The 23,842-nt window shown below is 60.5% G+C and overlaps 4 protein-coding genes across 6 annotated transcripts; 3 read left to right on the top strand and 1 right to left on the bottom strand.

Annotated features, from left to right (window-relative positions):
- Nucleotides 1-348: 348 nt before the first annotated feature.
- On the top strand, nt 349-3,054 carry HSD17B10 (hydroxysteroid 17-beta dehydrogenase 10; the record flags this gene model as incomplete). Its single annotated transcript, XM_080635751.1, has 6 exons — nt 349-372; nt 466-630; nt 1,791-1,955; nt 2,456-2,584; nt 2,671-2,779; nt 2,864-3,054. The coding sequence occupies 6 exons, from the start codon at nt 349-351 to the stop codon at nt 3,052-3,054; spliced, it is 783 nt and encodes a 260-aa protein (XP_080491877.1).
- A 681-nt stretch (nt 3,055-3,735) lies between these two features.
- NAA10 (N-alpha-acetyltransferase 10, NatA catalytic subunit) lies at nt 3,736-6,275 on the top strand. 3 transcript variants are annotated; one of them, XM_080635739.1, is made up of 8 exons: nt 3,736-3,797; nt 4,244-4,342; nt 4,422-4,480; nt 4,596-4,641; nt 5,174-5,289; nt 5,384-5,428; nt 5,773-5,857; nt 5,980-6,275. In XM_080635739.1, exons 1-8 carry the CDS (start codon nt 3,777-3,779, stop codon nt 6,205-6,207), a joined length of 699 nt encoding a protein of 232 aa, XP_080491865.1. In that variant the 5' UTR covers nt 3,736-3,776; the 3' UTR covers nt 6,208-6,275. The 3 variants fall into 3 exon arrangements, with proteins under 3 accessions (XP_080491865.1, XP_080491866.1, XP_080491867.1); XM_080635740.1 differs by lacking the exon at nt 5,384-5,428; XM_080635741.1 differs by lacking the exons at nt 4,422-4,480; nt 4,596-4,641.
- A 6,051-nt stretch (nt 6,276-12,326) lies between these two features.
- Nucleotides 12,327-16,693, top strand: FOXP3 (forkhead box P3; the record flags this gene model as incomplete). Its single annotated transcript, XM_080635801.1, has 10 exons — nt 12,327-12,346; nt 13,212-13,284; nt 13,384-13,474; nt 13,781-13,941; nt 14,531-14,599; nt 14,704-14,818; nt 14,927-14,991; nt 15,648-15,749; nt 15,966-16,078; nt 16,654-16,693. The coding sequence occupies 10 exons, from the start codon at nt 12,327-12,329 to the stop codon at nt 16,691-16,693; spliced, it is 849 nt and encodes a 282-aa protein (XP_080491927.1).
- Nucleotides 16,694-16,913: 220 nt separating this feature from the next.
- Nucleotides 16,914-23,110, bottom strand: CCDC22 (CCC complex scaffolding subunit CCDC22; the record flags this gene model as incomplete). The annotated part of the gene is made up of 17 exons (XM_080635800.1): nt 22,982-23,110; nt 22,432-22,609; nt 21,973-22,105; nt 21,778-21,884; nt 21,614-21,680; nt 21,374-21,543; nt 21,088-21,282; nt 20,919-20,990; nt 20,569-20,688; nt 20,360-20,479; nt 20,093-20,209; nt 19,498-19,599; nt 18,582-18,689; nt 18,276-18,371; nt 17,990-18,049; nt 17,832-17,906; nt 16,914-17,024 (listed from the first exon to the last, which is right to left on the bottom strand). Exons 1-17 carry the CDS (start codon nt 23,029-23,031, stop codon nt 16,914-16,916), a joined length of 1,881 nt encoding a protein of 626 aa, XP_080491926.1. The 5' UTR covers nt 23,032-23,110.
- Nucleotides 23,111-23,842: the final 732 nt, after the last annotated feature.

Below are 23,842 nucleotides of genomic sequence, written 5' to 3'. Positions count from 1 at the left end.
ATGATCTCAATCCTGTCCCCTTGAGGGTCCTGATCCTATTCCTGGGGGTGCTGATCCCATCTCTTTGGGTGTCCCAGTCCTGTCCCTTTGGTCCCACCCCATCCAGGGTACCCCAATCCCATCCCTCCTCATCCTGCCTTCACCCCTTTGGGATGGGTGATCCCGGTCCTATCCCTTTGGGAACCCCGATCCCATCCCTTTGGGGGCCCTCATCCACCCCTTGGGACTCCCCACTCCTCCCTCCCCCTATTTCCTCCTCTTCCTCCTCCTCTTCCTCCCCCTCTTCCTCCCTATCCCCGCCCTCCCGGTGCCTCCCCCCGCTCCCATTGGCCGGGCACCGGGCGGGCAATGGCGGCGATCCGCAGCGTGAAGGTACCAAGGTCCGGGGTGGCGGGGGGGGGATACCGGTATCTATGGGGGGGGGGGGGGTCCCCCCTCTTCCCCATTAACCCCCCCCCATGGCAGGGACTGGTGGCGCTGGTGACCGGCGGAGCCTCGGGGCTGGGCCGGGCCACGGCGGAGCGGTTCGTGGCGGAGGGGGCCCGGGTGGTGCTGCTGGACCTGGGCTCGTCCCCCGGGGCGCAGCTCGCCAAGGAGCTGGGGGAGCGCTGCGCGTTCGCGGCCGCGGATGTGAGTAAAGGGGGGGGGGGGGGGGCACTGTATGGGGGGGGTGCTTTACGGGGGGGGGTCGTTCTATGGGGGTGTCACTCTATAGAGGGGTTGCTCTATGGGGGAGTCACTCTATAGGAGGTCACTCTATAGGGGGTCACTATTAGAGGGTCACTCCATGGGGTGGTTGCTCTGTGGGGGGGTTGCTCTATAGGGGTGTCGTTCTATGGGGGGGTGCTCTATGGGGGGTCAATCTATAGGGGGTCACTATTGGAGGGCCACTCCATAAGGGGGTCGTTCTATAGGGGTGTCATTCTATGGAGGGGTTGCTCTATGGGGGGTCACTCTATAGGGGAGTGACTCTATATAATGGGGAAGTGCTCTATGGGAGGGCCGTTCTATGGGGGTGTCGTTCTATGGGGGGTTGCTTTATGGGGGGCTGCTTTATGCGGGGGTCATTATAGGGGGTCAGTCTATGGGGTAGTCACTGTAGTGGGGGTCAGTCTATGGGGTGGTGGCTCTATGGAGTGATTGCTCTATGGGGGTCACTCTATGGGGGGTTCACTGTTGGGGGGTCACTCCATGGAGGGGTCATTCTATGCAGGGGTCATTCTGTGAGGGCATCATTCTATGGGGGTGTTGCTGTATGGGGGGTTGCTTTATGGGGGGGTCAGTCTATGGGGTAGTCACTCGGGGGGGGGGTCACTCTAAGGAGTGGGTGCTCTATGGGGGGTCACTATCGAGGTGGTCACTATGGGGTGGTTGGTCTATGGGAGATTGCCCTATGGTCTCTCTATGGGGGGTTGCTCTGTGGGGTGGTTTCTCTATGGGGGTCACTCTATGGCGTGGTCACTCTATGGAGGGGTCACTCTATGGGGTGGTCGCTCTGTGGAGGGGTCGCTCTATGGGGTGGTCACTCTATGGGGTGGTCATTCTATGGGGGGTCACTCTATGTCTTCCAGTGTCCAAATGGGTGGACAAGAAGCCTGGAGAGGGGTTTTGGGTATGGGCTGCAGGGACAGGCCAAGGGGAATGGCTCTGACCTGCCAGCGGGGAGGATGCGATGGGATCTAAGGAAGCTCTTCCCATGAGGACTCTGGGATGGGGTGAACGGAGAGCGCTTGGACCACCCGAAAGCTCCCTTCCAACCCACCCCACGCTGCTGTGGGGTTCTCGTGCAGGTGACGTCGGCCGAGGAGGTGGGAGCTGCCCTGAAGCTGACCCAGAAGGAGTTTGGGCGCCTGGACCTGGTGGTGAATTGTGCTGGTGTGGGCATCGCCGTCAAGACCTACAACAGCAAGAAGGACAAGGTGCACGAGCTGGAGGACTTCCAGAGGGTCATCAATGTGAGTGTGTGTGTGTGGGGGGGGTGGTTGTGGGGTGCTCCAAGTCAATAAAGTGGTTATGGGGTGTCCTTCGTCAATAAGCTGGTTATGGGGTGTACTTCATCAAGGTGCTTATAGGGGTGTCACAAAGTGGGTGTGAGGTGTTCCTGGTCAATGGGGTGGTTATGGGGTGTCTAAGGGGAATATGGTGGTTATGGGGTGTTCCTAGTGAAGGTGGTTATAGGAGTGTCCCAGTGGAGTGGTTGCGGGGTGTCCCAAGTCAATGGGGTGGTTATGGGGTGTACCAAAGTGGTTGTGGGGTGTACCTATTCAATGGGGTGGTTCTGGGCTGTCCCAGGTCAGCAGAGGGCTCATGCCCATGGGATGACCCTCCCCAATGGGGTAATCTTTATGGTTCAAGGGTCCCACCAGGCACAGCATGGGGGGTGGCGGGGGACACACTGGGGGGTGCCAATGGCTTTTGGGGTGTCCACAGCCCCCCCCAAAACCTCCTCCCCCAGGTGAACCTGGTGGGGACCTTCAACGTCATCCGCCTCAGCGCCCAACTCATGAGCCAGAACAAGCCCGACGCCGATGGCCACCGCGGCCTCGTGGTCAACACGGCCAGCGTGGCCGCCTTCGAGGGGCAGGTGAGCACCAGCACCCATTGTGGGGGTACCATGGGGGGACCCCAAAGTGCTCACCCATCCCCATATGTGTGTGCCCCCCCCCCAAGGTGGGTCAAGCAGCTTATTCAGCCTCCAAGGGCGGCATCGTGGGCATGACGCTGCCCATCGCCCGCGACCTGGCGCCGCTCGGCATCCGGGTGGTCACCATCGCTCCAGGTAAGGATGTGGGGGATGCAAAGGGTGGGATATGGGGGGGCTGAGCACCCCAATTCACCCCAGTTCCCCCCCATTATTCCTCAGGGCTCTTTTCCACGCCGTTATTGGCTGGTTTACCTGAAAGGGTTCGGAATTTCCTGGGCCAACAAGTGCCTTTTCCCTCCCGCTTGGGCCACCCGTCCGAATACGCGCACCTCGTCCAAGCCTTGGCTGAGAACCCCATGGTCAATGGGGAGGTGGTGAGGTTGGATGGAGCCCTCCGTATGCAGCCATGAGTTTTGGGGCTCCCCCCCCCCAAAATGTGGGGCTGGGAGTGGGGGGTATCCACACTGGGATGCTCCCCGTAGCCCCAGTGATGGTTGGGTGCTCCATGGGGACACTGCAGGATGGGAATCCCATTGTGATGTGGATAGGGGCACCCCTATAAGTGGGGACACCCCTCTATGAGTGGGATTACCCCATGGATTTGGGACCCCCATGCTGTGATTTGGGGACCCCCCCCGTGGATTTTGACCCCCATGCTGTGATTTATGGCCCCCCTCCCCTGAATGAGGACCAGGGGCACCCATGGGAGTGGGGGCACCCACAATGGGGCCCTGTCCGTTTGGAGGACCCCCCTTTTGTGCTATGGGGACCCCCCCATGGAGTCCCGGTCCCGGTTCACGTTGTGCCCCCCCCCAAATAAAGCGTGTTCTGCGCTGCCCCCTCACGCCTCTGTCAATCTGTTGCTCTCACTCATGATTGGGTGACGGGGGGGGGGGGGGGGGGGGTGCGAAAGCAGTAGCGATTGGTTGATGTCGACGTCAGTCAACGCGAAGTAGCTTCTAATTGGCTGAGGGCGGAGGGGGCGCGACAAGCTTTCACCACACTCCCATCAGTGATTGGCTGCCGCGCTTGCCAGTACGCCTCCAGGTGGCGCTGATTGGCCGGGGTTGGTACTTCCGCCGGAAGCGGCGCGGGAGGGAACAGTAACGGCGGATCTGGAGCGCTCGCAACCATGAACATCCGGAACGCGCGGGTAGGCCCCGGGGACGGGATCGGGATCGGGGGGAGGCTGAGAGGGGTAACGGGGTCCTATGGGGAGGTCTGAGGGCGATACCGGCCCCTTGGAGGGGTTTGGGGGGGTACCCGTTGTCAGAAGGGGGGAACCGGGGTCCTATGGGGGGGTCTGAGGGCCCTCAGGGCGAGCCCGGGCTCAGGAAGGGGGAACCGGGATCCTACGGGTGTCTGAGGGCCCTCAGTGAAGGCGAACCCGGCCTCCATGGCGGCTCTGAGGGGCCCTGTGCCCGTCCTGAGGCCAATCCCAAGCCCCAGTGGTGGGTCTGGGGCAGATCCTGGTCACTGGAAGTGGGGGGGATCCCACCCCATCAATGGGAGCTGCAGCTCTGGGGGTGTCCCCGTCCCCCTCTTCCCCTTCACCCCAATGCCCTGGGGCCGTTCTGAGTCCTTGCACCCCATGGGCAGCCCGAGGACCTGATGAACATGCAGCACTGCAACCTGCTCTGCCTGCCCGAGAACTACCAGATGAAGTACTACTTCTACCATGGGCTCTCCTGGCCTCAGGTATGGACCCCATATCCCCCCCCTATGAACCCCCCTTTATCCCCCCCATCACCTCCATGACCCCCTTTCCCCCCCATAGCTCTCCTACATCGCTGAGGATGAGAATGGCAAGATCGTGGGTTATGTCCTGGCTAAGATGTGAGTGTGGTTTAGGGGGGGCTCTTCCCCCCCTCTTCCCTTTGCTTTTTAAGGGGGGGGATGTTGATAGGTTTGGGGGTGCTGCTTCCCCCAACCTCTCACCTGTGTTTTGCAGGGAGGAGGACCCCGATGATGTCCCTCATGGGCACATCACATCCTTGGTAGGCAGTGGGGGAGATGAGGGGGGCATTTTGGGAGCTCCTTTAGGGACCATTTGGGCCCTTTTGGGGGGGTCTTAATGGAATCAGCATCCTGGGTGCTCCTGGATGAGGTTTGGGGTCAGCGGAAGGGTTTTGGCGTGGAAATGGGGTTTTGGGATGTGCCTTTAGGGACCATTTGAGCCCTTTGGGGGGGTTCTTAATGGAATCAGAGCATCCCGGGTGCTTCTGGATGAGGTTTGGGGTCAGTGGAAGCATTTTGGGGTGGAAATGAGGCTTGGGGGTCCCCTTTAAGGGACCATTTGAGCCCTTTAGGGGGGTTCTTAATGGATCTCAGAGCATCCTGGATGCTCCTGGATAAGATTTGGGGTCAGCAGAAGGGTTTTGGTTTGGAAATGAGCTTTTGGGGGCTCCTTGAAGGTTTTTACATGGTGATTGAATCCTGTTTTGGGGGGAGAATTTAGGTGCCTGGGTCCTTTGGGGGTGCCCTGGGTGTTGGTTCGCCCCCTTCATTGCCTGTCCCCCCCTATCCCAGGCTGTGAAGCGCTCGCACCGGCGCCTGGGGCTGGCGCAGAAGCTGATGGACCAGGCCTCCCGCGCCATGATCGAGAACTTCAACGCCAAATACGTCTCCCTCCACGTGCGGAAGAGGTGAGGCCCCCCCACCCCCTCCCCCCCATCAGAAACCCATTGGGGGCCCCCCCAAATTAACCCCCCCACCTCTTGTTTGTGATTTGGTTGGCAGCAACCGGGCGGCTCTGCACCTGTATTCCAACACCCTCAACTTCCAGTGAGGATGGGGGGGGTTGGGGGGGGGGTTGAGAGGGTTATGAAGGGGATGGGGGGGGGTTATGAAGGAGTTGGGGGGGCTATGGTGGGGTTATGGAGGAGATGGGATTTGGGGGGTTATGAAGGAGATGGGGGGGTTATAAAGGAGATGGGGGGGGTATGAAAGAGATGGAGGGGATCAGCTGGGATGGCTTTAGAAGCGTTCATGGCCACCCTAAGACATAAAATGGGGGTGAGGCTGGGGGGGAGCACCCCAAAACCATGCCCCCCTCCCCAAAACATCCCTCACCCCATCTGTTACCCCCTAAATAACCCCCCTCTCTCCATGTACCCCCCCCCCCCCAGGATCAGTGAAGTGGAGCCTAAATACTATGCAGATGGGGAGGATGCCTATGCCATGAAGAGGGACCTCACCCAAATGGCAGATGAGGTATTAACACCCGCCCCTGGACCCCCCCAAACTCTGTTTTGGGGGGGGGGGGGGTGTTGCCCCCCCCCGCCCCCTTTTAAGCCTCTTTTGACCACCCCCAACCCTCTGTGCCCCTCTTTCAGCTGCGGAAGCAGGTGGAGCAGAAGGAACGTGGCCGCCCCCCGCCTCCCACTGAGCCCCCCCGGGCTGGGGAAGGGGGTTGTGGTAGTGGGGGGGGGGCTCCCCCACCACCCATGCCCCCCACTCCTGAAGATGGGGGCCCCGACAGCAAAGACGTCAGCGAGGTCAGTGAGACCACTGAGAGCACCGACATCAAAGACAGCTCCGAGGCCTCCGACTCTGCTTCATAGGGACCCCCCCGGGGCACCCCAAACCCTGGGACCCCCCCTTGGTGCTGGGAGGGGGGGGCAATAAACCTCCTTCCCCTCCATCTCTTCAGATTCTCTGTGTCCCCCCCCCCATGATGGGGGTGCTTGGGGCTCTCTATGGGGGGTGTGGGGTGATTTGGGGGAGTCATTTGGGGCATGGTTTGCTCCCCTCAGTAATGGGGAGGGAATGAATGAGGGGGTGTGGTCGCATTGGCCACGCCCACTCTGCAATATCCACGCCTTCTTTGATGTTGGGGGCATGGCCTTTGCAGCTCCCTCACCCTGATTGGCTGAAGCGCGCAGTTGTGGCGCCCCCGTGTGGTAGCGAGGGGAGCGGCCGCTGCTGAGCAGGCTCAGCTGCTACCTTGCACCCCATGGCGGCCTCCAGCCCCCGCATTACACCCCATGGTGGTTTCCAGCCCCCCTATTGTGCCCCATGGGTGTCTCCAGGCCCCCCATTGCACCCCATGGGTGTCTCCAGCCCCCCCATTACACCCCATGGCAGTTTCCAGCCCCCCTATTGCACCCCATGGGTGTCTCAAGCCCCCCCATTGCACCCCATGGCGGTTTCCAGCCCCCCCATTGCACCCTATGGTGGTCTCTCGCGCGCCGCTAGGGGTCGCCGTGCCCACCCGTTACCTTGGCAACACCTGTCAAGTGGGCGGTGCAACGCTGCAGCCGGACAGCCAATCAGCAGCGCTCAAGCTTTTGGCGGGTAATGGTGGCGGGAGGGAAGCACGTGTCCACCGCAGGCGCGGGCGTCACGTGTCGATGCGCGAAGCCCCCCCCCCCCAAAGTGAGCCCATGGAGGGGCTGGGACCCCACTTTGGCTGCATCTATGAGGGCTCAGGACCCCCCCAAAGCCTCCATTTAGGGGCATTGGAGCCCTCCAGCACCCAGCAGGATGCTCAGGACACCCCCCCCCACTGCCTCGTTGAGGTTGAGGACCCCCCCCACGGGATGCAACCCCCCCTCTATGGCGACAGAGTCCATGACACAACACTGGGGCCGATCCCCCCCCCAAGCAGGATGCAAAGGGCCCCTCCTATCCCCTATGGGGGCCGGGGGGGGGGCTGTTTGGCACTCACAGGGCCCCTGACCTTTACTGGGGACCTTCCCCAGGCGCAGGAAACGGCTGCGACAGAGAAGGGAGATGGGAGGGAAACAGCGCCCCCCCCCGCACCCTAACACCCCCCCCCCCCATCACAATCACTCTGGGAGACCATTTCTATGGCTGTATGTACATTGGGGCCCCCCAGAAACCCATGTTGGGGGGGCACATATAAGTCAAGCGGGGGGGGGGGATCCCACATAATCACTGACACCCCCGCAGGGCAATATGGGGGTGCAGTTCAATAGGCCCCACTGAACCCCAACTAATGTGGGGGTTCAAAATACATAAAGGGGGGGTCATTTGAAGGGGTGTCCCCCCCCTTTATGTGAGCCAGGCCAGTGCCAAATAAAGCCCCAATGCCAGCGCTGCCGTGGGGCCCCCCCCGTCCCCCCAAGCCACCGGTACCAGCACAGCCAATGCCAACAGCACCCCACAACCCCGCAGGGCGCCCCCTAAACCCCCCCTCCTTCCCCGGGGGGGGGGGGGCCTGGCCGGTACCAAGAGCGCCCCCTCCACGGGCCCCCCCGTCCCCAATAAGACAGGGGGGCTACGGCGCCCCCCCCCCCCCCCGGCTTCGTAATGCAGCGCCATCTCATTGGCTAAGGAGGTGTTGGGGGCTCGCTCCGGTAACGGGGGGGCCCCGTTTCGGGGGGGGGGGTCCCCGTTATCACCGGGCTCCCCCCGTTGCCGTCGGAGGTGGGAGAGGTAAAGCAGCTCCAGCTCCCGCGCCACTGCCTCCTCCTCAGCACCCTATGGGATGGGATTGGGGGGTGCATTGTGGGGTACCCCCTTCTTTTGCGGGGGGTACCCCGCTTTTAAAAGGGGGGGGTTGTGTCTCACCTGCATAAGAGGCTGCTCTGCATCCGGAGGGGGTGTTGGGGGTGGGTCAGGCTCTGTGGGATGGAAGAGAGGTGAAGTGGGGGGGCCCCATATGGGGGTACCCCTAAAGTTGGGGTGGGAGCATCGTCATGAGGGATACCCCCCCAATGGGAGGTTATAATGGGGGGGACCCCTAAAATGATGGAGGCCTAATATGGAGGTCTAATAACCACTAATATTGGGGGGGTACCCCCCAAATTGCTATGGGGGGGGTGCTACTTACCCATATGGTGGTCAGGGGGTGGGGGCTGCGCATCCTCTGCCTCCTGTGGCCTTTTGAGGGGTACGGGGGGGGGGAGGGTTCGGGTCACCATAACAGCCCCCCAATAAAGTGGGGGGGGGGGGGGGGCATCATCTGCATCCCCCCCAACCCCTATTTGTGATCCCACCCATTCAAAGGGGGGTCCCAAGCATGCCCAGGCCCCCCCCCTCATTTAGAGGTGCACATGCAGGGAGGAGGGGGGGGGATGACCCCATTTGGGGGGACCCCCCCATGCGGTTTAAGGCCCCTCCCCAGCTCTTACCTGCCCTTCCCAGGCCTCATCCAGCTCCCGGGGGGGTGCTCCCCCCCCTCGCCCCATTCCCCCCCCCAAACCCCCCCCATTCCGATCCCCCCCCCTCCCACCGGCTGCCCCCCCCTCCCCCGAGGGTCCCAGGGCCGGTATTGCCGCAGGCGAGCGAGGGGCAGCCCCAAAGCATCAGCGAACAGGACCCTCCGGGACCCCCCCACCCCGGGGGGGGCCTCGGGGTGTCCCGGGGGGGGGGTCCAAGAGTCCCGGATGGGGATGGGGATGGGGGGGGGAGTGCAGAGGCCGTCGGGGCTATGGGGTGAGGGGGGGGCACTTGTGGGGCTGGAAGGGGGGGGCGAGGGGTGTGGGGCAGGCTGGGGGGAGCCCCCCCCCGCGCGCGGGGCATGCCGGGAGTCCGGCCACGGGGGGGGGGGCGCCGCCGCCGCGGCGGCGGAGGCGGGTGAGCGCGCCATGGCGGGAGGGGGCGGAGCCTGCGCGGAAAGGGGCGGGGCCGGAGTCTGCGCGGAGGGGAGGCGGGGCTTGGGCCGAGGAGGCGTGGTCTGAGGGAGGTGCAGACAGAGGTTTATGGTGAGTGGGCGTGGCCTAAGGGCGCGGTGGGTGGGGTTTAGGACGAAGGGGGCGTGGTCTTAAAGGCGTTGGACACTTGGGCGGGGTTGTGGTCAGTTCTGAGGGCGTGGCCTGCCTGCGAGGGGGCGTGGTTTAGTGACGGGTGGGCGGGGTCTATTGGGGGTCCCTCGGTGGTGGCGGGAAGGGGCAGCGTGGCTCTGAAAGGGGGGGAACATGGACACACACCCCCCCCATGGTGTCTGTGTCCCCCCGAGGGGTTTTGGGGGGGGTCCTGGTGACTGCGGGGCCCCTCCATGGGGTGCATGCATTGGGGAGAGGGTATTAAAGGCACACGGGGTTTGGGGGCGTCCCCACATATGTGCCCCCCCCCCCATAGGTCCTCATCACCCCTTTGTGATACCCCCCATAGGCACCAACTGAGCCTTTGGGGCTGTGCTGCTGCCCCCCCCCATCCCCATTTGGGCCCCCCCCCCTTACGACCCCCCCCTTAAAGAGGGGGAGGGTTCATTGACATCATTGTGGAGGGGGCATAAAAGCGGGGTTCCACGGGTGGGGCTGGCAGCGAGCGGGGCGCTGCTGGTGAGTGGGTTATGGGGGGGGGGGCACCCCAACATCCCCTTGCATGAGGATGGGGGGGGCTTTGCACTATGGGTGACAAAGGGATGGAGGGGGTCCATACGTCCCTATGGGGGGGGGGTGCGTTGGTGTCATCGCCCCCCCCCCCCCCCCCCATTTCCTGCTGTTTAAGGGCAAGTTTCACGTCGCTTCGAGCTGGGGAAGTCCCGGGGGGGGGGGGAGAACAAACACCACCCCCTCCCCCTGAAACCAGGAGCAGTTTTGGGTTCAAACATTGTGGATTTGGGGCCAAAAAGCCGAATATCATCAAAAATAGACACTTTCGGGTGCGCTAAACGGGCAGGAATTGGGGCCTGGGGCTCAAAACCCTTGGGTGGGGGGATTAAGGGGGGGGGGTGTTTACCCTTTCTGAGCTGTTTTGGGGCCATTTCACAGCTTTTTGGGGTTTGGTGTTGAGGCGCTTTTGGCAACAGCATCTTTTTGGGGTGGTTTAGGGAGTTTTGGGGTGTTGGGACACAGGAATTGGGGGGGGGAAAGCCCTGTTTTGGGGTGTCACCATCCGGATGCTTCAAGGGGGCATTACCCCTCTTTTTGGGGTGATTTTCCTCATTTTGGGGTCTTTCTCCTCATTTTGAGGTGATTCTACCTGGTGTTTTGGGGCATTTCTCTACGTTTCGGCGTGTTTCTATCCGTCATTTTAGGGTGGTTTTAACCACTTGTTTTGGGGTCTTTCCGCTCATTTTGGGCCGATTTCGGGTGTCTCGGAGGACCCTTTTTGGGGCATTTCTCCTCATTTTGGGGGGGGTCTCTTCCTGCCCTCTTTGAGCTGTTTCTACCGGCTCATTTTGGGCTGTTTCACCCCATTTTGAGGTGTCTTTAACGCCTGGTTTCAGGTGTCTGTGTCCGGCTGTTTTGGGGCCATTTCCGCTCGTTTTGGGGTGGTTTTAACCAATTCAGGACTCTTTTGGGGCTGTTTCTACAGGTTTGGGGCTGTTTCCCTCTTGTTGGTCCACGTTGTCTCTCTCCGGCCATTTTAAGGTGTTCGTGCCCTCTTTTTGGGGTGTTTCCCCTCATTTTGGGATGGTTTTGGCCTATCTTGGGTGTTTCTAAGGGCTCTTTTTGGGGCATTTCTCCTCATTTTGGGGGGTCTTTTCCTGCCTTTTTTGGGGTGTTTCTTCCTGCTTTTGGGGGGCTGTTTTGCCCCATTCGGAAGCCGCTCATTGGGGCATCCGTTCGCGGCCATTTTGGGGCGTTTCAGTGCATTTTGGGTCTTTCTCTTCATTTTGGAGGTATTTCTGTGCATTTCGGGATATTTCTGTGCAATTTGGGGTATTTCTTTGCATTTGGGGGTATTTCTTTTCATTATAGGGTGTTTCTATGCATTTTGGGGCTATTTCCATGCACTTTATGGTATTTCTGTGCTTTTGAGAGTATTTCTGTTCATTTCTGTGTATTTTGGTGCATTTTGGGGTATTTCTAAGCATTTCGGGGCATTTCTGCGCAACTTCGGGGTATTTCTGTGTATTTCAGGCTATTTTGATGTATTTCAGTGCATTTTGGGCTATTTTGGTGCATTTTTGTAGTCTTTCCCTCATTTTGGGGTGTTTCTGTGCGTTTTGAGCTATTCCTGTGCATTTCAGGGCATTTCTGTGCATTCTGGGGTATTTTGGTGCCTTTTGGGGTATTTCTGTGCTTTTTGAGCTATTTCTGTCCATTTGGGGTATTTCTATGCGATTTGGGGTATTTCTGCCCATTTTGGGGTATTTCTGTGCAATTTTTTGGTATTCCCATGCATTTTGGGCTATTTCTACGCCTTTTTGGGTTATTTCTGTCCAGTTTGGGCTAATTTTGCCCATTCTGGGGGCATTTCTATGCATTTTTGGGTTGTTTCTGTGCAATTCGGGGTGTTTCTGTTCAATTTTGGGTGTTTCAGCCAAATTTTTGGGTGTTTGTGCCCATTTTTGGGGTGTTTCAGCCCATTTTTGGGTGTTTCAGCCCATTTTGGGGTATTTCAGCCCATTTTGGGGTCTTTCTGCCCATTTTTGGGGGTGTTTCTGTGCAGTTCTCGGTTTCTGCCTATTTTGAGGTATTTCTGCCCATTTCAGGCTGCTTCTGCACATTCTGTGGGTATTTCTGCTAATTTTTTGGGTGTTTCTGCCCATTTTGGGGGTGTTTCAGCCCATTTTTCGCTGTTTCAGCCCATTATGGAGTATTTCAGTCCATTTTTGGGTGTTTCAGTCCATTTTTGGCTGTTTCAGCCCAGTTTTGGGCTGGTTTTGCCCATTTTGGGCTGTTTCAGCCCATTCTGGGGGGTCCGGGGCTGTTTCGGGCTCTCTCCGGGTCTGGGGGGGCCCCCTCCCCGCCCCCGCCGTGACTCAGGGCTGTGATTTCCTGTCCATGAACCAGGGCTGGAGGCACTGCGGGCACCAGGAGCCATGGCCGGGGCTCGGGACCCGTAAGCGGCGGCCGGGGGGGGGCACTGGGATGGACTGGGATTGACTGGGAGGGCACTGAGATGGACTGGGATGAATTGGGGGGGCATTGGGATGAATTGGGATGGATTGGGATTGACTGGGAGGGCACTGAGATGGACTGGGATGAATTGGGGGGGCATTGGGATGAATTGGGATGGATTGGGATTGACTGGGAGGGCACTGAGATGGACTGGGATGGATTGGGATGGATTGGGATTGACTGGGAGGGCACTGAGATGGACTGGGATGGATTGGGGGGGCATTGGGATGAATTGGGATGGATTGGGATTGACTGGGAGGGCACTGAGATGGACTGGGATGGATTGGGGGGGCATTGGGATGAATTGGGATGGATTGGGATTGACTGGGAGGGCACTGAGATGGACTGGGATGAATTGGGATGGATTGGGATTGACTGGGAGGGCACTGAGATGGACTGGGATGAATTGGGATGGATTGGGATTGACTGGGAGGGCACTGAGATGGACTGGGGGTTACTGGAATGGATTGGGAAGGGACTGGGATGGACTGGGGGGCACTGGGATGGATTGGGAGGGCACTTGGATGGACTGAGATGGATTAGGAGGCACTGGGATGGATTGCGAGGCACTGGGATGGATTGGGATGGCTGCTCCATAAAGCCCCTATGGACGCTCCCAGTGGGTACCCATGGGGACCAGGATTGGGCCCCGTCCATCTCAGAAGGGGGGAACTGGAAGGTAACACAGTGATGGGGGGGGGGCAGCCGCTGGGATGTACCAAAGGCGCGGGGACCTCGTGAGCGGGGGGGGGGGGGGGGGATTTGGGGTTCGGGGGTGGGGTTCTCACATATCCCCCCCCCCCCAGGCAGCGCCGCCCCCCCCGCAGCCCCGAGGATCGCCCCACGGTGCTGACCCACGGGAACCCCCAGCGCACACAGGTTGGGGGGGGCAGAGCCCCATATTGGGGTCCACAATGGAGGAGGGGGGGCAGGATTTGGGGTTCACCTCTTTCTATCCCCCCCCATATACACACATAGGTGCCACCCAAGGGGGGGTCGTGCCCCCCCCTCCTGCACATCCATCACCCCGGGGTGCTGGTGATGAGGACTCGGCTCCCCCCGGCGAATGGTAACACCCCCCCCCCATTGCACCCCGCATATTGGAGTTCCCCCCCTTTATCCCCCCCCATTGCACCCCTCTATTGGGCTCCCCTCTTTATCCCCCCCCATTGCACCCCTATATTTGTGTGTCCCCCCCCCTTTCTCACCTTCCATTGCACCCCTTCTATTGCGGTCCCCGCCTTTTCTGACCCCCCCCAACCTCTTCCAGGTCTCCCCACAATTGAATGGGGCCCCAAAGACCCCCCCGGCCGTGACCGAGCCCCTTCGCCCGCCCCCCCCAGCAATGACCCCCCCCAGCAGCCCCCCAGGTGAGTGGGGACCCTCTTTGGGGGGGGGGGAAACCCCAAATCCTGCGTCCTCATTGACCCCCCCCAATACCTCTGCCCCCCCCCCCCAAGGGCTCCTCGTTGTGACCTGGGGGGGGTGGCTCAGTGCCTGCGGCAGCTGGAGCGGATCCAGGAGCTGGAGCAGCAGGTAAGGGGGGGCCCCAGAATCCCCCCCCCAAACCATCTCCCCCCATTGCCTCCCATTGCCCATCTCCCCCCATTGCCTCCATTGTCCCCCCCAAACCATCTCCCCCCATTGCCTCCCATTGCCCATCTCACCCCATTGCCTCCATTGTCCCCCCCAAACCATCTCCCCCCATTGCCTCCCATTGCCCATCTCCCCCCATTGCCTCCATTGTCCCCCCCAAACCATCTCCCCCCATTGCCTCCCATTGCCCATCTCCCCCCATTGCCTCCATTGTCCCCCCCAAACCATCTCCCCCCATTGCCTCCCATTGCCCATCTCCCCCCATTGCCTCCATTGTCCCCCCCAAACCATCTCCCCAAATTGCCTTCTACTGCTCCCCATCTCCCCCCATTGCCCCCCCAAACCATCTCCCCCCATTGCCTCCATTGTCCCCCCCAAACCATCTCCCCCCATTGCCTCCCATTGCCCATCTCCCCCCATTGCCTCCATTGTCCCCCCCAAACCATCTCCCCCCATTGCCTCCCCAAAACCATCTCCCCCATTGCCCCCCATATCCTATGCGTGCCCCCCAACCCCGTGCCCCCCCCAGCTTGCTCGCGAGCGCCACCGCCTGGGCCTGCTGCAGGCGCAGCTCATCCGGAGGGGCCCCCCCATTATGGTAAGGACGGGGGGGGGGGGACACCCCAAAACAGGGGCTGGGACCCCCCCAAGCTGCTGCCATCACCTCAATGCGTGTCCATTGGCCCCCCCCCTTTCCTCCAGGCCCCCCCCGGGAAGGGCCAGGTTGGGCCCCCCCCACTTTGGGGCCCCAAAGCAGAGGGGGAGCCTGAGCGCCCCCCCCCAGGGCTCCCATTGGAGCAGGGGGGGCTCTGCCCAGGTGAGAGCCAGGGTTTGGGGGGAGACGGCATTGGGGGGACCCCCCCCAAGTGATGGTGGGGGGTCAAGGGGCTGGGTCCTCACTGACCCCCCCCGTGCCCCCCCCCAGAGCTGGAGTATTACAAGGTCAGCACTGCCCGGCCCCCCTATACCTATGCCACGCTCATTCGATGGGTCAGTGACACCCCCTTGTGCCCTACAGACCCCATGTACCCTCTAGCCCCCCCATGTCCCTATAGACCCCAATGTCCTCTATAGCCCCCCCCATGTACCCTATAGTCCTCAATGTCTTCTACAGCACCCCGGCCCTATAGCTCCTCAATGTCCCCTATAGCTCTCCCGTTATCTTCTATACCCCCTATGTCCCCTACACACCCCCAACATCCCCTATGGTTTATGTCCTCTATAGCCCTCCATGTCCCTACAGCCCCCAATGTCATCTATAGTCCCCTTGTCCCTATAGCCCCCAGTGTCCTCTATACCCCCCCATGTCCCCTATAGCCCCTCAATGTCACAGAATCACAGAATCCCAAGAGTTGGAAGGGACCTCAAAAGATCATCTAGTCCAACCCCCATAGCCCTCCCCTATCTTCTATAGACCCCCCATGTTCCCTACAACTCCCAATGTCCCCTATAGCCTCCTTACGTCCTCTATACTCCCCCCATGTCCCTATAGCCCCCAATGTCCTCTATAACCCCCCACGTCCCTATAGCCCCAAGTGTTCTCTATAGCCCACATGTCCCTATAGCCCCCAATGTCCTCTATAACCCCCCATGTCCCTATAGCCCCCCCCACGTCCCCTATAGCCAATTGCGTGCCCCCCCCGCAGGCGATCCTGGCCTCCCCGCAGCGGCAGCGCACCCTAGCGGAGATCTACCATTGGTTCAGCGGCACCTTCGGCTACTTCCGGCACAACGCGGCCACGTGGAAGGTGCGGACCCCCCCATGGGGACCCCCCCATGGGGACCCCAATGCTGCCCCATAGCAAGAGGCACCCCCAAAGCACCCCATAGGGACCCCAATGATGCTCCAGCATCCCCATATTGGGGGTACCCCAAGTTCTCTCCATCACCCCCCTCCATTTGCCCCCCCCCGAACCCCTATGGGGGGGGGCGCACCCCAATTCTCACACCCCCCCCCCCCCCAGAACGCCGTGCGCCACAACCTGAGCCTGCACAAGTGCTTTGTGCGGGTGGAGAATGGGCGCGGGGCCGTGTGGACGCTGGATGAGAGCGAGGTCAGGAGCAAGCGGAGCCCCAGGTAACCAGAACAGCCCAAACTGACCCCAAAATAGACCTAAACTGACCCAAAATGGACCCAAACCGACGCAAACCTGCCCAAAACTGCCCCAAACTGACCCCAAACCAGACCTAAACTGCCCCAAACTGACTGAAAACTGCCCAAACTGCCCCAAACTCCCCAAAACTGATCTAAACTGACCCAAAACGGACCCAAAACTGCCCTAAACTGACCCAAAACTGCGCAAAACACACCCAAACTAACCCAAAATGGACCTAAACTGATCCAAAACAGACCTAAATTGCCCAAAACAAACCTAAACTGACTCAAAACAGATTTAAACTGACCCAAAATAGCCCAAAACAGACCTAAACTGACCTAAACTGCCTGAACTGATCTAAAACTGACCTAAATTGCCCAAAACAGACCTAAACTTGATACTGACCTAAACTGCCCCAAAACCAGCCCAAACCTGCCCTAAAATCACCCCAAAACTGCCCCAAACCAGCCCCATTGCACCCCAAAACCACCCACAACCCCCTTTTGCCCCCCCCATTAAACAAGGCCTCCTCTAACCCCCCCCTTTTCCCCTCCAGGGACTTCGACCTGAAGTGCTTTGTCCCCCCCCAGAGCTAAAGAGGGGGCCCCCCCCAAACCCCATTGATGTAAATGGGAACCAGAGCGGGGGGGGGTCCCCATAAACCCCCCCCTCATTGCAATGAACACGGCCCCCCCACGGCTGCATTGGGCTCTATTGGATGCGCTCAGAAACGGCCCCGCAATGGGGGGGGGGCGGAGTTTTAAAGGGGCGTGGTTTGGGGGCGGGGCTTAGGGGGGCGGGGTTGGGGGGGCGGGGTCAGCGCCGGGCCCGCGCCGCCAGCGCCGCGTTCTCCTCCCGCAGCGCCCGGCAGTCGCTGAGGATGCGCTCGAGGCTGGCGGGGGGCTTGGAGCTGGTCTCGGCCTCGATCTGGGGGGGGAAAGGGGGGGCAAAAAAAGGGGGGGAATGGGGCAAAAGAGGGGGGTAAGGGTTGGGGGTCAAAGGGGGGGGAATGGGGGAGAAATTGGGGGAAAAGGGGGGAATGGGGGGCAAAAGGGTGGGAAATGGGGGGGGAAGGGTTGGGGGCAAAGGGTTTGGGGGTGAAGTTTGGGGGGTAAAAGGTTGGGGGGTGAAGGGTTTAGGGGGTGAATTTGTGGTGCAAAGGGTTTCGCAGGGCAAAAGGTTGGGGAGGCAAAGAGTTGGGGTAATAAAGAGTTTAGAGTTTGGGGGGCAAAAGGTTGGGGGCAAAGGGGGTTTGGGGGGCAAAAGGTTGGGGGTTGAAGTTTGGGGGGGCAAAGAGTTGGGGTCAAAGGGTTTGGGGTGAAGAGTTTGGGGGCAAAAGGTTGGGGGGTGAAGGGTTTAGGGGGTGAATTTGGGGTGCAAAGGGTTGGGGGGGCAAAAGGTTGGGGGTAAAGGGTTTGGGGGGGCAGAGAGTTGGGGCAATAAAGAGTTTAGAGTTTGGGGGGCAAAGGGTTTGGGGTTGCAAGAGTTTGGGGGTGAATTTGAGGTACAAAGGGTTTGGGGGGCAAAAGTTTGGGGGTTGAAGTTTGGGGGGCAAAGAGTTGGGGGTCAAAGGGTTTGGGGCACAAAGGGTTTGGAGGTGAAGGTTGGGGGGGTCAAAGGTTTGGGGGGGGACACAGAGATAGGGGAACACAGGACAAGTCAATTGAAGCCCCATAGACACTGGGGACCCCCCAGTAGATGTGGGGACCCCCATAGGGCCCCCCAAACCCCCACCTGCTCCTCCAGGTCCCGGATCTCCCTCTGGATGGTGCCTGTGTCCTCAATGGTCCGGATGAGCTGGGCACAGTTCTGGGGGGGGGCAGAAAAGGGGAGGGGTCAGGGCTCCCCCAATTCCATCTGCACCCCAAAACCTCCCCATAGCCTCCCATTACCTCGTGCAGAGCTGCCAGGTACTTGTAGGCTTTCCTCACCACCTCGTCCCTCTTGGCATCCTGGGGGGCACAGGGGACATTGGGGGGGGGGGCACAAGCGACAACTTGAGGGGCAAAAGGGACATTTGGGGGGGCACCACAGGGGACAATTTGGGGGGCACAACCGACAGTGGCGGGGGGGGGGGTCCCAGTGCCCCAAACTCACCCCTTTCCAATAGGGTCATCCATAGAGGGGACACAGAGCCCCCCAAGTGTATATGAGCCCCCCAAGTGTGGGGCACCCCACCTTGAAGAGCAGCTCATCGGTGACACTGAACGTCCTCTCCAGCTTCCCCACCAAGGAGTTGATCTCCTTCTGCAGCGCCCTCGTATCCACCAGGATCTGTTGGGGGGGGGGGACCCCATCATGTGTGGGGCACCCCCAAATCCCCCCCCCAACACCCCCTTAGGGCCCAGTGGTACCCAACACCCAAAGATGCTCCCTTTGAAGCTGCTTTAGGGACCCCAAACCCCTCCAAAAGGCTTGGGGGTACCCCCAAACCCTCTGCCCCCCCCCCAATGTGTATTAATGACCATGGGCCCCCCCCGCAACCTTGCTGATCTCCTCCTTCTGCTTCCGGATGTTGCCCACGATCTCCAGGATACGCTGGGTGTAGACGGCGCGGGAGACGTCGCGGGGCAGCGCTTCCAGCTCCGCCACCTGCATCCATAGGGATGGATGGGATAGAATCCATAGGGAGAGGATAGATGGGATTGCATCCATAGGGATGGATGGCATTGCATATGTACGGATGGGATTGCATCCATAGGGATGAATGGGATTGAATCCATAAGGAGAGAATAGATGGGACTGCATCTGTAGGGATCGATGGGATTGCATCCATAAGGAGCGAATAGATGGGATTGCATCCAAAGGGAGAGGATAGATGGGACTGCATCCAAAGGGATGGATGGGATTGCATCCATAGGGATGGATGGGATTGCATCCGTAGGGAAGGATGGGATTGCAGCCATAGGGATGGATGGGATTGCCTCCAAAGGGAGAGGATAGATGGGACTGCAGCCATAGGGATGGATGGGATTGTATCCATAGGGATAGATGGGGTTGCATCTGTAGAGATGGATGGGATTGTATCCACAGGAATGGACAGGATTGCATCCATAAGAATGGATGGGATTGCATCCGTAGGGATAGATGGGATTGCAGCCATAGGGATAGATGGGATTGCATCCATAGAGAAGGGATATACAGAATTGCATCCATAGGGATAGATGGAATTGCATCCATAGGGAAAAGATGGAATTGCATCCATAGGGAAGTGATACATAAAACTACATCCATAGTGAAGGAATAGAATGAATTGCATCCATAGGGAAAAGATGGAATTGGATCCATAGAGAAGGCATATATAGAATTGCATCCATAGAGAGGGCATAAATGCAAGTGTATCTACAGGGATAGGTGGAAGCGCATCCATAGGGAAGGTACAGCCGGAGCTGGAGCTCACCAGTGTCTTGTAAAGCTCCTCCTTGCGCCGGGCTTCATCCGCGGCCGAGCGGCTCCGCTCGTGCAGGGTCCGGATCTCCGAGAGGCGCCGGGATGATTCCAGCTGGAATGAGGGGAAATGGGATCAGGGAGGGCCCAAATCCATGGCGGGGGGCAGAGATCCCAAAGTGCATTGGGAAGGGGTTCCAGAGACCCCTGAACCCCCTGAGAGGGACTCAGAAGCATTGGGAATGGACATTGGAGCCTCAAAACCATTGGGAATGGGACATTGGAGCCTCAAAACCATTGGGAATGGGACATGGGAGCATCGAAACCATTGGGAATGGACATGGGAGCCGTGAATCCATTGGGAATGAGACAATGGAGCACCAAAACCATTGGGAATGGGACACTGGAGCATAAAAATCACTGGGAATGGGAGCACCAAAACCATTGGGAATGGACCCAAATTGAGACCCAGGGCCCCCAAAACCTCCCAAGGAGGGAACTGGGGACCCCGAAAGCATCACTAAAGGGACCCCAAGGACCCCCAAACCACCCTGAAGGGGTCCCTGTGCCCCCCCCCAAGAAGTGGGGTTCAGAGCCCCCCCCTTTACCTGGGCTGAGTCCCGCAGGGCCCGGAGGTGCCGGTACTGGGCGAGGAGGGGGCCCCGGTGCCGTTCCCATTGCCCCGCCAGGCTGACGATGCGGCGCCCGCTCGCCTCCACCACCAGCTGGGAACAGGGTCAGGGCACCCCAAAACGCTCCTTCCCCCCCATTCACCTCTATAGTAAACCCCCCCCCCCATTTATGGCCTCAAATAGCATCAAATGCACACACCCCCCCCCAGTTTTTGGGGGTCCTCCCCCCACAAAAAGCCTCACCTGAAGCTTGGCCATGTTGCTCTGAGCATCAGGGAGCAGCTCAATTGCTTGCTGCTTCAAGCGAAGAGCATCCTCTCGCCCCCCCAGGGCCAAGCGGCCCTGCTGCACCTCTGCTTCTGCCTTTGGGGGGGGCAAACATCAGCAGGGTACCCCAAAACCCACCCCCCGTCCCCAAAACCCCCCCTCCATCACCTTCCTGTGGTACCCACCTGGGTGAGGCTGAGCTGAGCATCCCGCATCTCCCCCCAGCAGCCTTTGATGGCAGCATCCAACTGGGCCAGGGTCTGCTCCAGAGCTGCCTCCTCACTGGCCTGACGGGCTCCTGCGTCCTATGGGTGGGCATCAGTAGGGTCCAGAGTGAACACCCCCCAGTGGACCCATTGGTAGGCTCCAGAACAAGGCTGTGGCCATCAGTAGGCTCCAGAGTGAACACCCCCCCAAAATGGACCCATTGGTAGGGTCCAGAGTGAACACTCCCCAGTGGACCCATTGGTAGGCTCCAGAACAAGGCTGTGGCCATCAGTAGGCTCCAGAGTGAACACCCCCATCCCCATCTCACCTCCTCAGCGCTCTTTGACGGGTGCTGGGTCTCTGCAGCCGTCTGGATCTGCTGCAGCAGGATCTGGGGGTCCTATAGGATGGAGCAGGTCAGATTCCGGAGGGGGAGACACCCCAAAACCCACCCCCTGGCCCCCCAAGTCCAGGACCCCCCAAGTCCAGCCCCTCACCTGCTCATGGGTCAGGTGCTGGGTGCGGGTGAAGCGGGACCCCTTTGGCAGGGCCCCCCCAGCCCCCCCAGTCCCAAAAGCCTCTTGGAGCCATGCAGGGTCCAAGGGGGGGCCTGGGGGCCGGGGGGGGCAGGCCTGGCGCAGGGGCTCCAGGGCCCGGAGCCGAGCACGGAGCCGCTTCCGACCCACATATTCCTATGGGGAGGGGGGGGGAAAGAAAAGGGGGGGGTGTCAGCCCCACAGGGACCCCCAAACCTCACCCTAAATGGGGGAGGGGGGGCTTTACCTGGGGGGGCAGACGAGAGGCCAAGCCGGGCCCCCCCCATTCAGCCTCCCAGTCATGGCGGGCGCTGAGCTGGGCCATGCTGGTCTCCAGCAAAGCTGGGGGGGTCCTGGTGCGAAGGGGGGGCTGCGCCGGCACGGGGGGGGCAGCACCCCCATAATACTCCTGCACCTCTATAGGGATGGGGGGGGTGAGCACATTACATCAAAAGACCCCCCCCAAATCCCCCCCCATAGCACTTACCTGGGGGGCCCCCACTTTGGGGCAGGACTAAGGGGCAGGTAGTGAAGGGATGGAGGCGACTTGTGCCCTAAGGGTTAATGAATGGATTAATGCCCCCCCCGCAATTAAAAGGGGTCCCCAATAACTTGGGGGGTCCCCAATAGTATGGGGGGGGCACTACTCACCTGCAGGCGCTGCAGAAGGGGGGTGCGACAAAGGGGGGGCACCCACGGGGTCCCCAATTGCTCCCGGATGCGGGCACCAATGGCTCGGAGCAGAGCCCCAGATTTCCCTTGGGAATAAGGGCATTAGGATGCTCGGATCCCCCCATTATAACCCCCCCCCCCCCAATCACCTTGGGGACCCCCCCAGATCCCTACCGGGGGGTTCGGTCCCGCTCTCGCTCTCATCCCGAGGGAGCTTTTCCACCAGGAAGAGGAGGAGGCGGCGGGTGTCGTGCTCGGAGCTGTAGAGGAAGGTCTGGTACCCAACATCACCCCCGAACCCCAGCTCCTGGTGATGACAAGGTGGAGAATTGGGGGTCCCCCAATCACTTTGGGGTCCCCCTTTAAGATAGGGGGGTATTTAGGGGGGGATACCAATGTGTGGTACCCAACATCACCCCCAAATCCTAGTTTCTGGAGGGAGAAATTGGGGGTCACCCCATCATTTATGGGGTCCCCTTTTAAGATATAGGCGTATTTAGCGGGGTACCAAAGTGTGGTACCCAACATCACCCTCAAATCCCAGCTCTAAGGGGGGGCAAATCGCGGGTCCCCCCATCATTTTGGGGGGTCCCCCCCTTAGGATTTGGGGCTGTTTCGGGGGGGGTTGGGTACCTGGCAGGCAGCCGCCAGGTCGGAAGCGAGCCGGAAGCGTGCGGAGATGCCAGGGGGCAGGAGAGGGCTCAGGGGGGCCCCCAAAGTGGGGTTCACGGCCCGGAGGCACCGGACCGCAGCTTCCACCACCAGCTCCGGGGTGAGGTCCCGCACGCTCTGCACCTCGGGGGGCACCGCTCTGGGGGGGGCACAGTCATGGGGACCCCCCCAGAGCACCCCCAAACCCTGGGTGCCCATAGAGACACCCCCCCCCCATCAGGATCCCCCCTATTCCCATGCAGGGACCCCCAAATCTTCACTCACAGCACTTAAGGGGGCCCCCCCCAAACTCCCCCCAAAACGCTTTGGGGTCCCCTCCACTGAACCCCCCCCCAAACCCACCAGGGGTCCCCCCCATTGTCCCCCCTCAATTCCTTATGGGGGTCCCCGCCCCACACCTCCAATCCCCTCCCAGACCCCCCCAAACGGCTTCAGTGCCCCCAAAGCCCGCCAAATCCCCCCCCCGCCCCAGAGGCCCCCAACACCCCCCCCCTCCGTTGCCCCCACTCACGTCCCCGCTTGCCGTAGGGAATGGATCAGGATCTTATCCACCTCCTCCATGTTGGGAGGATATTTTGGGGGGGGACACCCCCAAATCCTAATGGGGGGGGTGTATGGAGTGCGGGGACCCCGATTTACCCGCGCGCCCCACCGCCAGTCACGTGAGCCGGGGACGGCGGCGGAACCGAGGCGGGGGGGCGCGGGGCATGACGGGAGTTGTAGTTCGCGGCCGTGGCGGCTGCAGCCGGGGGCATGATGGGAGTTGTAGGCGGCGAGAGGCGGGAAACTGAGGGGGTGCGAGGGCGGGAAAGTGGCGGCTGTGAGGGGGCAACGGAGACCGTGAGGGGCAATGGAGGTCGTGAGGGAGCAATGGAGGCTGTAAGGGGGCAGTGGAGACCGTGAGAGGTAATGGAGGCCGTGAGGGGGCAATGGAGGCTGTGAGGGTCCAATGGAGACTGAGGGATAATGGGGACTGTGAGGGGTAATAAGGCCTAGTGAGGGAAAATGGAAGCTGTGAGGGGCAATGGAGGCCGTGAGGGGGCAAATGGAGGCTGTGAGGGGTAATGGAGGCCGTGAGGGGGTAATGGGGACCATGAGGGGGCAGTGGAGGCCGTGAGGGGTAATGGAGGCTGTGAGGGGCAATGGAGCCTCCCTTGTCTTCTCACACACGCCTGTTCCCTCTCTCCTCACACACGTGTGTGCTCAGCGCCGCCCTCCCATCCCTCATTAAGCCTTTAATCCCCTGCCAGTGAGGAGCTGGACGCTGCAGGACGAGCCCTGGAGCTACCCCAGTGCCGATGGACCCCCCGAAACACCCCTAAACCCCCCAAACCCCCCCTAAATACCCCAAACCCCCCCTAAATACCCCAAA

The sequence above is a fragment of the Psittacula echo genome (genome assembly GCF_963264785.1).
Source record: "Psittacula echo genome assembly, chromosome: 28".
NCBI lineage: Eukaryota > Metazoa > Chordata > Aves > Psittaciformes > Psittacidae > Psittacula > Psittacula echo.
Note: the sequence above shows the minus strand (reverse complement) of the source record. Positions and strands in the feature narration are given on the sequence as shown.

Excerpts from the sequence above, each read along its gene's own strand:
- NAA10 (XM_080635739.1), top strand. The coding sequence starts at position 3,777 with ATGAACATCCGGAACGCGCGG. Across the intron at positions 3,798-4,243 it reads TGAACATCCGGAACGCGCGG|CCCGAGGACCTGATGAACAT; the intron begins GTAGGCCCCGGG and ends CCCCATGGGCAG. Across the intron at positions 4,642-5,173 it reads ATGGGCACATCACATCCTTG|GCTGTGAAGCGCTCGCACCG; the intron begins GTAGGCAGTGGG and ends CCCCTATCCCAG.